Source organism: Cyanistes caeruleus, chromosome 17 (genome assembly GCF_971803275.1).
Source record: "Cyanistes caeruleus chromosome 17, bCyaCae1.hap1.1, whole genome shotgun sequence".
Taxonomy (NCBI): domain Eukaryota; kingdom Metazoa; phylum Chordata; class Aves; order Passeriformes; family Paridae; genus Cyanistes; species Cyanistes caeruleus.
The window spans coordinates 9244134-9257134 of record NC_141717.1 but is presented as its reverse complement, the minus strand read 5'-3'; the positions used below and the strand labels follow the sequence as shown (position 1 = coordinate 9257134).

The 13001-nt window shown below is 41.2% G+C and overlaps 1 protein-coding gene across 2 annotated transcripts in view; it reads left to right on the top strand.

Moving 5' to 3' along the window:
- The window catches only part of PDILT (protein disulfide isomerase like, testis expressed), a 23623-nt gene extending 10622 nt beyond the window's left edge, over positions 1-13001 (top strand). The window contains exons 3-11 of one of the 2 annotated variants that reach the window (XM_023936697.2): positions 522-655; positions 2445-2582; positions 3299-3409; positions 4375-4500; positions 5434-5631; positions 6919-7039; positions 8405-8586; positions 11022-11111; positions 12805-13001. In XM_023936697.2, coding sequence (XP_023792465.2) covers positions 522-655; positions 2445-2582; positions 3299-3409; positions 4375-4500; positions 5434-5631; positions 6919-7039; positions 8405-8586; positions 11022-11111; positions 12805-12873 — 1169 coding nt within the window. In that variant the 3' untranslated portion in view covers positions 12874-13001. The remainder of the gene's footprint in view (positions 1-521; positions 656-2444; positions 2583-3298; positions 3410-4374; positions 4501-5433; positions 5632-6918; positions 7040-8404; positions 8587-11021; positions 11112-12804) is intronic. The other variant, XM_086854707.1, reaches the window with a different exon arrangement.

Below are 13001 nucleotides of genomic sequence, written 5' to 3'. Positions count from 1 at the left end.
AACAATTTTGACACCTAATGTAATTGAACAAACAGTTCAATAAAATCTGCAATTGGTTTGAAGTCATTCTGGATTAAACCTTAGGTCGATAGCACTTTATAGCTTACTGTGATTTTGGGACACATGAAATCTTGCAGGACAGGTTTTCTACCTGTCTGAGTTTCTTCATCTCTATTCTCCATGTGTGATTAATCATTTAACTGGACATAAAACCATTTGCAGAGGTCTCAGAAAAAGCTGTGCTGATCTTGAGACTGCTGGTCTTTTACAGTCACAACAGTTTAAATGTTTAAACTACACAGTTTTACAGTTTAAACTACAGTTTAACACTTTAAACTAGAACCTGAGGTTGAATTTGGATACCTCAAGCCCCCTCTCAATCAGCTTTGACCTCAGTCCTAAGGAGCCCGAGTCCATTTATATTTAGCATCCCTCTGCACCTCCACTGCCTCTGTCCTGATTGCACAGAAATTTCTGTCATTCATTTTGACTTTCATTTTAACTCTCTTTTCCTCCCACAGGAGTCAGAAAAGCCTCAACCTTTATTACATGGGTGAAAAGAAGAACAGGACCTAGCACTGCTTTAATCAACTCTACTGATCAGGCTGAAGCCATCATAAAAGCTGATGATTTAGCAGTGATTGGCTTCTTTAGGGTAATTATTTGGAAAGCTCAAAAGGCTGGTTTTTGTTCCAGCTTTGGGTTATACTGCTTGATATCACCACCAAATCCCATACATCCAAAAGACCTAGAACTCACCAGAAAAACCTAGGTCCTCAATTTTCTCTACATTTGAAAAAAAAAAATAACTCTATCTATTTTTGCACACTTCTAGACAAGCAGCCCAGGCAGAAATAAGAAAATCTTACCCCACAGCACATTTCCTTAATCAGTACCTGGGCACAGAGACCCTGAGAACTTCTCCTGAGAACAGGATGCTCCAGCAGGGTTTGCACAGCTCTGGTCACAGCAGAGTTTCCTGCATCCTCAGAGAACGGGCATCTGCCAAGCCCTCCCAGATTTGGCTGGTGTGAAAAAGGCCAAATCTTCATGGATAGGAAGTCATAAAATATTACCACTCTGTATGACCCAACACATGTGCTCCTTTCTCAAGCAAATTCTACCAGTTTCCAAAGTAGAATAAAGTTCTCAGGATTTGGGCTGAATGCTAGTGAACAATAGTCAATAGGTATGCTGTCAGAGTGAGTAAAATAGGAATAGCTTTTTCCTGCTTTTTCAGTGTGTCCTTGAAATCTTAAATATCTGGAAATTTGATCAAGGATATTCTCTAACTAAAGAGACTTTTATTCTGATATCTCTCTGCCCAGTTAGAAGCACAATGTCTGGACTCATACCTGAACTGATAATGTCCCAAATGTGCTGGCTACAGTAGATATTCCAAGTTTTGTGAATATGGAAAACAGGATTCATTACCAAAATGCCCCATAGTAACGAAGCTGGTGAGCACATAGAACATAAGAGGACAAACTGAAAATGCTCAGTGCCCAGATTTTTGCTTTGCAGCAATCTGCTTGCAGCCATTTAGGAAGGAAGGCAGTTTTCCAGTGCTGGGGGAAATTGAGAAGCTCTATCACAGTGATGCCAGAGAGTTCCCTGAACCACACTGATAGCAGATATTGCCTGCAGATGTGTTTGACTGGACACTGGTTTCACTCGGGGGCTGAAAAGATAATAGATGAGCATGAGCTAGAGCATGTCAGAAATTTAATGGGTGGAAGCCAACAAAACAGTGTCCAAGCAAATAAAGAGCCATATTTGGCCTTCTATTACTCACAGATTGCTCACAAATATGAGTGCCAGGATGTGTTGGAAGGTCTCAGCATATAAATTACTATTCATCTAGCATGAAATAATTGTCTGATTAAATCAAATCTGGAAGTGCTGTTGCCTTTCATCCTGTTTATTTACTATTAGTTTGAGGGTGGACAGCAGAGTGACTATCTGACAGATGCAGGACTCAAGGTCCCTGCCTTGAAGAGCACTCAGTCAAAAGCCCCAGATGTGCCAGCCAGCTCCTCTCGAGAGCAGAGAGCCCTGCTCTGTAATCCCTCACCTCCTGCCGGCTGTGCAGGGGGAGCAGCTGCTGGCACCATCCCTCCCCGTCTGCAGAAGGCTTTGCAGAGGCTGGGAGTGCCAGGGGAGAGCAGGGGGGATTAGATCAGTGCAGGGAGGACAGAGGAGACCCCAGAGCATCCCTGCTGGCCCAGGACACCAACACAGGTGGTAAAGGGGGACACTTGATGTGTCACAGCACTGCTCGGATCTCCCCTTAGAAGGAACCCTGGCAAGTGTTACCCACTCTACAATTATACTCTGCTCTTTACATCACAAGCCTTTAGGGGCCTGCTTCACCTGGAGCTCTAACTCCTACACATCTTAGCAGGATGTAGGGCAGTCTTAATAAATACTCTCTCCTGAACTAGGAACTTCACAATGACAGTGTGGAAGTTTTCTGTGAGGCAGCAAAAGATGTGCCAGAGATGCCTTTTGGGATGACAGCCAGTGAGAATGTCTGTGCTAGCTACGGCATCCAAAGGAACTCTCTTGTTGTGTTTAAGAAGGTAGGAGTACAAAAGTCTAGCAGGTAAGGTGTTGTGACAGCTGTGGGCTATGGAAAGGCAGTTTGGGAATTTTTCAGGTTAAATAATTTCCTAGTCGTAATTCAAACAGCTTAACACAAAAAAAATAATGCAATTGCAGAAAAGAGAGACAAGTAGGAGGCAAAACCAGCAACCTTTAGACAAGTGGTACTTTCAATCTGTCTGCCCACATCCAGGCTCCTAATTTATGCTTAAGCATCTGGGTATAATAGCTTTACTTTCAACCTTTCAAATGTTCTAATCAACATTTGCTGCCAAATTCAGTGAGATTTACCAACATTCACCTCTTTTCTTGTGTGTTGCTTTTGACCAGGAATCTTCTTCCAGTCCACAGCAGAAGTGGCCAACAACACAACCAAAACAACACAGAGTAGCAGCAATATTTAGACTAGGAAGCAGTCAGACCAATGATTTCCTGAGTGAGCAAATCTCACAGATAACGTGTATAGATGTAGGAAAGATCTTTCAGTATGTCAACATTACTGAACAAATTAAATCTGTCAGCTGTACCTTGAATTTTAGCTGTAATCTTGTTCTGCAATCTAGCTGTGACATTCATTTTACAAGCTATGGAATTTCAGTTGCTCAGGATCATGAAACTCTCACTTTTAAAGCCTGTCATTTTGCTCCTGTAGTTGATAAGGCCACCAACCTCACAAACTTCACTATTTGTCCAGGGAAAACCTGTGCATACTGAAGTGCTTGAAGATGGTAGACAGGACAAACTGGGCCTGACAAGGCTAATCAAAACCTTTACCTTGGATTTGGTCACTGAATATAATATTGAGGTATGTGCATTTCGCTGTATTAGCAAAAACTACAGGAGAAGGATGGAAATCCATGCAGAAAGAGACCTAGGGAAATATTCTGCACCTTAGGGACTGAGAATTTTCTTTCTTTGTTTGACAAGGTCACTCTTAAACAGAGCTAGGAATGCCAGCAGAACCCAGCACGCAGCTCTAACCCAGGCCAGGTGATGCTTCCCTCTGGCAAGATGTTGTTTCCTAGAGGAGATGAGGAGTGGCTGGTGAACAGCGAGCTCTGGGCATGCAGACACCTCCCTCCTGTGGAGCCAACACCAAGGTCTAGGCTGCTTCTGCAGCAGCTAAGTGTGGTGGGAGGTTGGAATGTCAGTCCCTAACCCTGGCTCCAAGCACTCCAACACAGCAACAGGGAGCTCTGGGCCAAGGCAAGAGGGAAAGGAACCAGCAGTAATTGTTAGTGCAGGTAGGAAAGGAAAGATGGAATTTCCTGCTTTCCTGGGGGACACCCCACTGCCTCTGATTATAGGGTGGCACGAGAAAAAAGGTAGCCCTGTGCAGGGAAGGGGATACAAGCTGCTGATGCCTCCTAGAAGGGAAGGAAATGCCCAGCCAGGTCTTGCCCCCACAGCTGCTGCAGCTGGGCCTCCCTGGGTAACACCACCTTTTACTTTCAGCATTAATTCTTCTCTGTGTGTTATACAGGAGGTCAGATTAGAAGATCACAGTCCCTTCTGACTGTAAAAATCTATGCATGACTACGAGTTTTCTCCTAGAACAGAAAAAAACCCACTCAGCAGCTGCTGATTCTTCCTACTTTATCTGCTTTAAAACAATGAAACAAAAACCAATGGTTATGGAAATGACTGGGAACTGAGTCTTAAAAAGTGAAATTTGCAATAGCAGAACCTAGGGATACTGATATGCTGAGCCTCTGATTCACTGTTCTGCCTACAAAGAGTGGAGCAGATGTTGAGTCTTTTGTTTCCCAGACATCTGTGAAGATTTTTGATGTCCCTGTTGAAAATCACATCCTGCTGTTCACCCCAACGAACTCGGACACTTTCAGTGAGATTTATGAAAACTACCAGTCTGCTGCCGCAGAATTCAGAGGAAAGGTTTGTAACACTCAATCCAGATTTGCAAATAGGAATGCCAAAAGATCAGTGGAAAATCACTCGTCAACACTACTGGCAAAAATACACTGATGTCAGTCCATCTTCTAACTCTACCAAACCATTTAAAAACAGTTTCAGTAACTATTACTTGAATTTGTTAAGGACAAGCTGAAAGATAAACTTCAGCTGGAAATGATTCTTTAAGACACAAAGACCACAAAGAGGAGCACTAATTCCAGCTGTTACAAATGAACCTGTTTCTGATTTTACAAATAAAATTTTCTGGGAGCACCTTCCAACCAAAGGTAGTTTTTGCAAAATTCTGGCAATTTCTGGCTCTACCAGGAAATGCCACGAGGCTCTCAGAATATTGGTTGAAGAAAAGGCTGGAGCCAGCTACAAAACCTGAGGAATATTGCAAGGCATGTGCAGCCGTGTGTTTGCCTGTGTAGAGATTGTTACAGGCAGTCAGACACACAAATATTTTGGTTTTCTGTGGTGCTACTTCTGCTCCAGGTACAAGAGACACTGAAGAACAGTAAGTCATCTTGTAGTAAGATATCACATATTGGTAAATACATATGGATTACAGGTGTTTCAGCTCTTCAGTCCCATTAATACTTATGAGGAAGAGTAATAAGCACTTTGGGGGGTAATTTAAAAGTGTGAAATTGAAAGATTTGATAGCAAAGCACTGTGAAAGGACAGAGGGAAAAGCTGCACTACTTTTGGCTGCTTTAGCATTTGTTATTAACTAGGATCAAGATAAAATAAAGTCCACAGAGCTGCTGGGTTTTGGTCTGAGACCAAAAATGATTTTGCACAGTTCCTTGAATCCTACCCTGCTTGCAGGCTCCACAGTCCATTTCTCCAGACTAGCTAAACCAAACCTGGAAGGCCCAACCAGATGCATGACTCTCTCTTTATCATCAGATATTGTTTGTTTTGGTGGATACTGATGAATCAAGGAATGGACGGATTTTTGAGTATTTTCGCATCAGGGACATCGATGTTCCTGCCGTGAGAATCCTAAATCTGACCAGCGATGCCAAATACAAAATGCCTGCAGATGAGGTGACTGTGGAGAACCTAAAAGAATTTTGCCAGAACTACCTAAATGGAAAAGCAAAGGTATGTCCATTATTAATGATACAGCTCTCCAGTACACCAGCTAAAATATAACAGCTTGGCAGAGCACCCCCTTTTTAATTTAGAACAGTGTCCTGTTGTGATCACTGCTTTATTAATCTACTGTCACCCTAGTGCATTCATCTACAGTTGTTGACAGAGCATTCCTCTGTATCTAAAAACTCAGGTGGACTACAAAGTTTTCCTCCAATGTAAATACTGAACTGATCATCTATGGCCCAATATTTTAACTGATATTTTATTTTAGTGGTTTGAAAACTCCCTCTATCTCAATCTTTCCAATACTATAATGGAGGTATTTCCCTCCCTTTGTTGGGGAGGGATGCAAACAATCATTGAAACAGATTTTAAGGTTACAGAAAAATCCAGTAAATAGAAAACTGACATTTTCAGAGGGGATTAACATTTGGTATTTATTTTAAGCAAGTTTAGCAAAGTGAATTTTCCCAGGGGGATCATTCCCAATGGTAAACACAGCATCTGTTGCCATAATGAGGCATCATCACACTCATGTGAAAAATACATTAAAACATTTTTCTTATTCAGTGCTCCTCAGGGTGATTTACAGGGAGAAAAGATAAAGCAGCCAGTCTGAGAGAAGGCAGAATTTAAGACACATGGGTAGGTAGATCCTGTATTCAGTGCTGGAAGTGAGCAGAAGAATGGAAGCAGAGGGGATGTGGCCTCTTTCTCACCAAGATCTGCTTGAGGGGCACAGTCCCACCAAGGACAGCTGCCATGGGGCACATGTGCCTTTCTACTACTGTGCTGTGGTGTCAAAAAGAGAAATTCCCAGCTACTGCACTGTAAATTGTAGAAGTCATGTGGGGACCATGACTGGTGGTGAAGGCAGAGATTTAAGCAGCAATGCACACTTTCTGCTGTGTTTTACATCACTTTTGAAAGCCCACAACATGTAAACTTTTCAATAGTCTACCTTCTGAACATTGGGCAACAAGAATTCAGGACAAGGAATACAACTATGTTCCAAAGGATCATTTTCAGACAGTCTGCTACAGAGCCTGTACTCAAGAGAGAGACAAGTAGTTCTGAGTACCAACTACCCAGGGGTGTGAGATCCCAGCTCCTGCTGAAGGACAGAAGGTGGAACCATGTGATGGCAGAACTGGATGTAATGATATAAAAGAGTTATCAGACAGTAACAGAGTACATTAGGTAATGTCCCATCAGTCTCACATTAACTTGAGCTGGAGTACAGTTTCTCAATGTTCCCTGCACTTTCACAGCAATGTTTCTGTTTCTGCTTAGCAACATCTCTCTAGTGAGGAAATTCCACAAGACTGGGACAAGATGCCTGTCAAAGTGCTTGTTGGGAAGAATTTCAACAGTATCATCTTCAATAAGACCATGACCGTGTTTGTTATGTTTTGTAAGTGTTGTTGCTGAATTCAGATTTTAAGCTGCTTTAACATGATCAATTGGAAGGAAAAAATGAAAGCTCATGCTTATATACCAAACTAATCTATGCACTTTACAGAATCAGAGCTCAATGAATTATTATTGTTTGTGGAAAGAATGGAAGAAAAATTTGTGTCATATCTATGGAAACACTTTCCTGACTTAGTGTTGCACTGAGTAGTACTGGATCTCTTCAGTAAATATTTGTCAAGGCCCTATCAAATCTGTGTTGAAAACCAGCATGACACTGAAACACCAAGGTGTACGATGGAAGTGTGTTGCACAGCATGAGTCAGGCTGTCTTACTAGGGCAGAGGGAGAGTTAAGTGAGATTGTCTTGTTATAATGCTCTAGGATTAAATCCCATATAGGAATTGTGGTTTAGGAAATTTTAACTCTTTTTTCCTCCTCTGTCTGCAAGGGATGTGGATTCCTTACATGACTCTCTCCAGCAAGACACCTCTGCCCTATCCTTGTACCAGCCAGCAGGGATTAGTTTGTGCCTTAGTTACTTCAGTAAAGCAAAGATGCAGCATTAACAGAAGTATAGACACCTAGCTGTACTATCCTGAATTCCAGAAATTCCTTAAGGTTGTACATTCCTGCCACCCTCCTTGCTGGCTGCAGCTGTGTCACTCACACAAGTAATTTTTACATTTCAGTATCATGAACAAACTGAATGATCTAAGCAAGAATTGAACCAATTCTCTGGAAATGAAAGGCTGGTAAAGGGAATGTATTGTATTCAGTCAAGTGCACCTGAAACTTTAATTCTGTGTAAACCAAGTGTGAGCACTGTTATCCCAAATGAAGGACTGCAACTGTGTTGTGAGCTTTTTAAAGGGATACTGGGCTCTCAGCAGTTTGCCTTTCTGGTGGCCTGCATCAGTGCATTGCTCAGATTCAGAACAGCACCATAACTCAAACTCCTCTTTCTGGAGTCAACATAGCATGGTTTGTGAACACAGTTAATTTTAGTATGAAGGACGTATTTTGTAGTTCTGACAAGTATTTCAACATGGGAATGATGCAAGACTTACGTGGGTTGCACTGGTTATCTGGCACAACTCTCCAGCAACGTAATCCAAGTTTTGTGTTTGTTACAGTCATACAGGCTAAAGAGAGCTAAAGCAGCAGTGCTATCAGAAATGTGTTAGTGAATAACTAGTTATCACTACATGGAAATGTGAAATTCATGAAGGGCAAATGGTTTGAAGCAGATGCTGACCACAACTGGAAGCCCAAACCCTGTTGACCTGAAGGGCTAGATAGGTCCCTGTGATTGCAGCACCACATGCACTTCTGTGTCCTCCTAATTTTATTTTTAAATGTGCAGATGCCCCTTGGTCCCACGAGTGCAGGAAACTCCTGCTGATCTGGGATAAGCTGGGAGAGCAATATGAAAGCCGCAAAGACATAATGATTGCAAAGATTGATGTCACGGCAAACGAGATCCTGTCCGTGGCGTTGGATCGCTATCCGTTCTTCACGCTCTTTCCTGCTGGGCCGGATTACCAGGTGAGAAGCTGCTGGGGAAGATTGTGCAGGCACAGGTACATGCCAGGGCAGGGGGCTGTGCTTGCACCTGTGTCACAGGGAGAAAGGAGTCCTTTCACTAAGAAAGCTTTGGTCCTTTTCTGCTCAGCACTGGCTTCTGAGTAGACGTTGCTGCCAAGAACCTGAATTAGAGGAGAAACCCTTCTGTTGTCTCATCCTAGATATGTGACAAGGGCTCAGGTATCATTTACTCACTTGGACTACAAGTCCTTAGGGCCTCACATCCTGCTCTTTAACAATTTCCAATCAGCCTGTTGGGTTCTGGCAACAGTCTCAGCTTGGAGTGAATTTACCTATGCCTCTTAATGACTGCAGTGCCTTTTTACTTGAAACTGTGATGAGAGATGTCCTGTCAAAGAATTACTTGTGCTAGTTGTTTCCAGAGCATTCATGAAAATTGTCTCTAAAATGTTGGTACTGCTCCTTTTCCTCTACATTTTCACAAAACCCAAATAAAAAAACTTTCTCCTCTACATTAAATACAGTAATTTTACTTCATTCTGGTATCCCAGCCTACATTGGGAATGAATATTTGTTGTCAAGACCAATGATTTTTGCAATATGCTACCTAATAAATCAGCTATGTTACACAATAATTAGAAAATGCTACTGAAAGTGAAGGCAAAGAAAAATAGTAAATAGCTACATTCTCCATCTATGTAGACTATCTAATTAAAAAGAAAATATCTCTGAAGTAAAAAAAAAATAAGATACTGCTATAATTAAGGCATTACTAAGCTTTTCATTTTTCTTCTTAGTATTAAACTTAAATTAAATTCTAAGACATTTACCCATGTCCTCATTTAATCTTTGAGAGATTTTCCTCTTGGATGTGCATGCACAACTTCTGATTAATTGAACTGCAGTCCTGCACACTCACACAATGTTTAGTCTTCTAGCAGAAAAGCAGAAACACATTAAATGCTTGTAAAAAATGTCAGTTGGCAAAAAAACCCCCACAAAAACCCAACCAAATAAACAAACAAAAAAAAGCCCCAAACCAGTAAAACTTTCATCAACTATTAAGGGATTATTTCATAATTAAAAATAATCTGGAATTAAAGGGTATTTGAAATTTCAAGTTCTTCCTTGTGCACCAAGTTTTTGTAATACTTTCCTCAAGTACAGAAATTTTGTCTTGTACTTGACTAGCAGTGCACGTTCCTGTAGATCTGTTTATACAGGTTAAGTGAGAAAAATAACTTTTACATACTCCTATGCACAGATTACTGTAATGGAAAGTGTTGACACATATCCCCAATAACCAGCAAAGGAATCAGCTGCTTCTCTGGCTTTACAGGTCTTCAGGCTCTGAGAAACTGATGTTCCAGCCATCATCAGAGTTGATAAAAATCAAGACTCATCTGAGAATGTAAATTGCCTCTGGCAAAATAAAATAATCTTTCTCGAGATACTTAAACTTACAAACATAAAAACCATAAAAAAGTAGTTTCAAAGCTGCCACACTTTTTATTAAAATGGAATGGAAATACCAGAATTTTAGTACACAAAAAGAGTACCATTTTAGTGAATTCACTGGTCTGGAGGTGCTTTGTTTACAGTCCTTGGAACTCAAATCAGTGTAAGAGTACCCAGTGTAAAGTAACACAACATTATTGGTCTCATGGCAGTGAGCTTATCCCAGCTGAGAATAGGCCTCCACCTATTTCTAAATACACTCAGATAACAGCAGACAATTCCCAATGTCATGTACATGAACTGCTACAACGTTTTGCTAAAACACTTGTTCAAAACCCTTTTATACTTCCAGAGAGCAAAGGATTTTTAGGGAGGAATCTTTAAAATACAATATGGTGCCTAGACCCACTCAGAAAATTTTTAAGCTCTAAATTGAAACTACTTCTTTCATTAAATTTCCTCAGAAGAAAATCCTCAGTAAATCCCCAATTTAAGGTGAAGTATAAGAAAATTAATGTCACTGCTCATGTTCATCTTGTTCTTTCAAGCTGTGCAACAGTATATTTCAGAGCTATTCCAGAATTTGAATTTCCATCAAAATCTTTGAACAGCTTTGAATAGCATGGCTAGACACTTAAAAGACTCTATTCTTCAGAATATCTTTCCAATGTTTATTGTTAAGCACAAAAACCCCCACTGATATCAGTAGTTGGTAGGATCCCAAACTGGTACTGTAAAATAATGGTTGTTTTTTATACAAATCCTTTTCTTCTTAGGAATATACATCTATTTCTTCTTTACACTCAAGTTTCAGATGGTGTTGTAACCAGCTGTGCCTCTGCCCTTGCTTTTCAAATGAAGCACAAAAGTCTAGGGTTTGGTCAGTCTAAAGAACCCAAATCCTCTACCTGATTTCACCATTATTTCCAAAATTTTGTGTACAGAGTTACATACTTAACTTTAGATTTTTTTTTCAGGAAGTGGCCTATACTGGGGAATATACATTGGAGGCATTTTCTGAATTCTTAGAAGAACAAAGCAAGACAAAAGCAGAACCAGGAGAGAAGGTAGGAATTTCATCCAGACGCTGCCTGATCTGCTGTGTAATCCAGGCATGTTCCCAGCTTGTGGAGACATTCCTGAACTGGCTGTAGCACAGCCACTATCCTGGGCCCTGCTTGTGCCAGTGCTGGGGTGGTTCTTACCAGTTTGTAGCTGGTTCCATCCCCACAGCAGCTGCAGTCATGTACCAGAGCCTGGCAGGCACACACCCACTCACATCCCTGTTTTCGTCACACCCTCATCCCCCCCTGCTCCTGCTATCCCTGAGTCACTACAGCAACACTGGCAGTAGGCACTGCATGACAGAAAGGAGCCTGCACCCTGACAGGTGTGCAGCAACACTTGTTCACCATTTTAGGAAAAAACAAAGCCCCAGCTAAGTGTCAATTGTAGCTGGAGTTGTTCAAATCTCCACTGCCCACCTCGTTCTGCTACATTCAGAGCAGCTTCTCTCCCGTGTAAAACAAGGACACAGCTGAGAGCAGATGATGTCCCTTCTCTGAGCAGTCTGGTGATTATTGCCTAGTTCCTTGACCCTTTCTTCTCCACTGTAAATCAGACCAGAGAAGTGTTTGCTGTCCACAGCTGCCTGTTATTTAATCACCCTTCACTGCAGAGACACAAGGTAAGTGAACGATGTGACCGATCTCCACAAGAGAACTGCGAGCAACAGAAAAAATCCTGATGTGTAAATGGAGGCACTGTCCACTCAGTGTAACAATCCTGGGCCCTTTCTGCCCAGAAGTGAAATGGAACCACAGGGTAGCAATTGTTATTAACACTCTTTTCAGCTAGTAGGAAAACTGTCTGTGGGTGGACAAACAGTTTTGAGTTCTCAGACTTATTTCCACCAGAGGCTTTCATTTTTTTTCCTGCATTCAGTGCTTCAATCTGTAGTTACTGATGGAGAAAGATGACTAAACTAGCATTGGGACACAGAGGGCTGCAGAGCAGGGTCAGACACCCACCTTTGCCCAGTCACTGCACAATTCTGTTTTCCAATACCCAAAGCCCACACCTGATGTCTCCCTCTTGCATGTTCCTTAGTGCTGTGTTTCAAGCAAATCCATTGAGTTCTACACACAGTCTTTTACATGCAGGATTTGAGCTCTGTACATTTTCTTGTCTCTTCATGCTTTATTTCACATAAAAGAACAGAAAATACCACTTAAATCCACACTCTGTGTAGCAAAAGGGGTAAGTAATTGACATTTTCTCATCTCTTCACTTTTCCCATCCTTATCTGACACCCACCAAATTTCCTGGAAGATTTCAGTATTAGACCATGGGCAGTACAGGGCTAGATGTGAAGTCCCCTCTTGAAGTAATTCTTCATCCTCACCTCAGGGCATTCACAAACACACAAACAAGATGAATAGGGTCGTTTCTTTTGAGATTGCCAAAGAAAGACATCTTGCACCCATCAGCACACATGGTATTCTAAGTTCATGTTAAATATTCACACAAAGCTTCATCTAAGCTTTGCCATAAACCAGTGAAAAGGTTTGAAAGCAAAGCACATTTTAGCAACAGCTCCACTATTTCTGACCTCATTAACGAGACCTCAAGTTCCTTGATTGAAAAGATCTGCATTTCAAATAATCTTAAAATGTTTTTTCTTTTTTTTTTTTTTTTAAGAATTACTAGAGTAATTCTCTTTGTGAACATTTGTAATAAGTAATTTTCCTTTTTTAAAAGGATCCTTCAGAAGGAATCAAAGAGGATTTCAGCCAAAAGGAAACTGTAATAAGAGAGAAAGAACTTTAATAGTACAGAGAAAGAGAAACATTCTGAGGATTGTGGGGAATCCTTCCTGGAAGGAGCTCACTGGAAGAATGACTCATCTCAAGTGAACACAGAGCTGAATAAAAAATAAAAAAAGTAAAGAATTCATA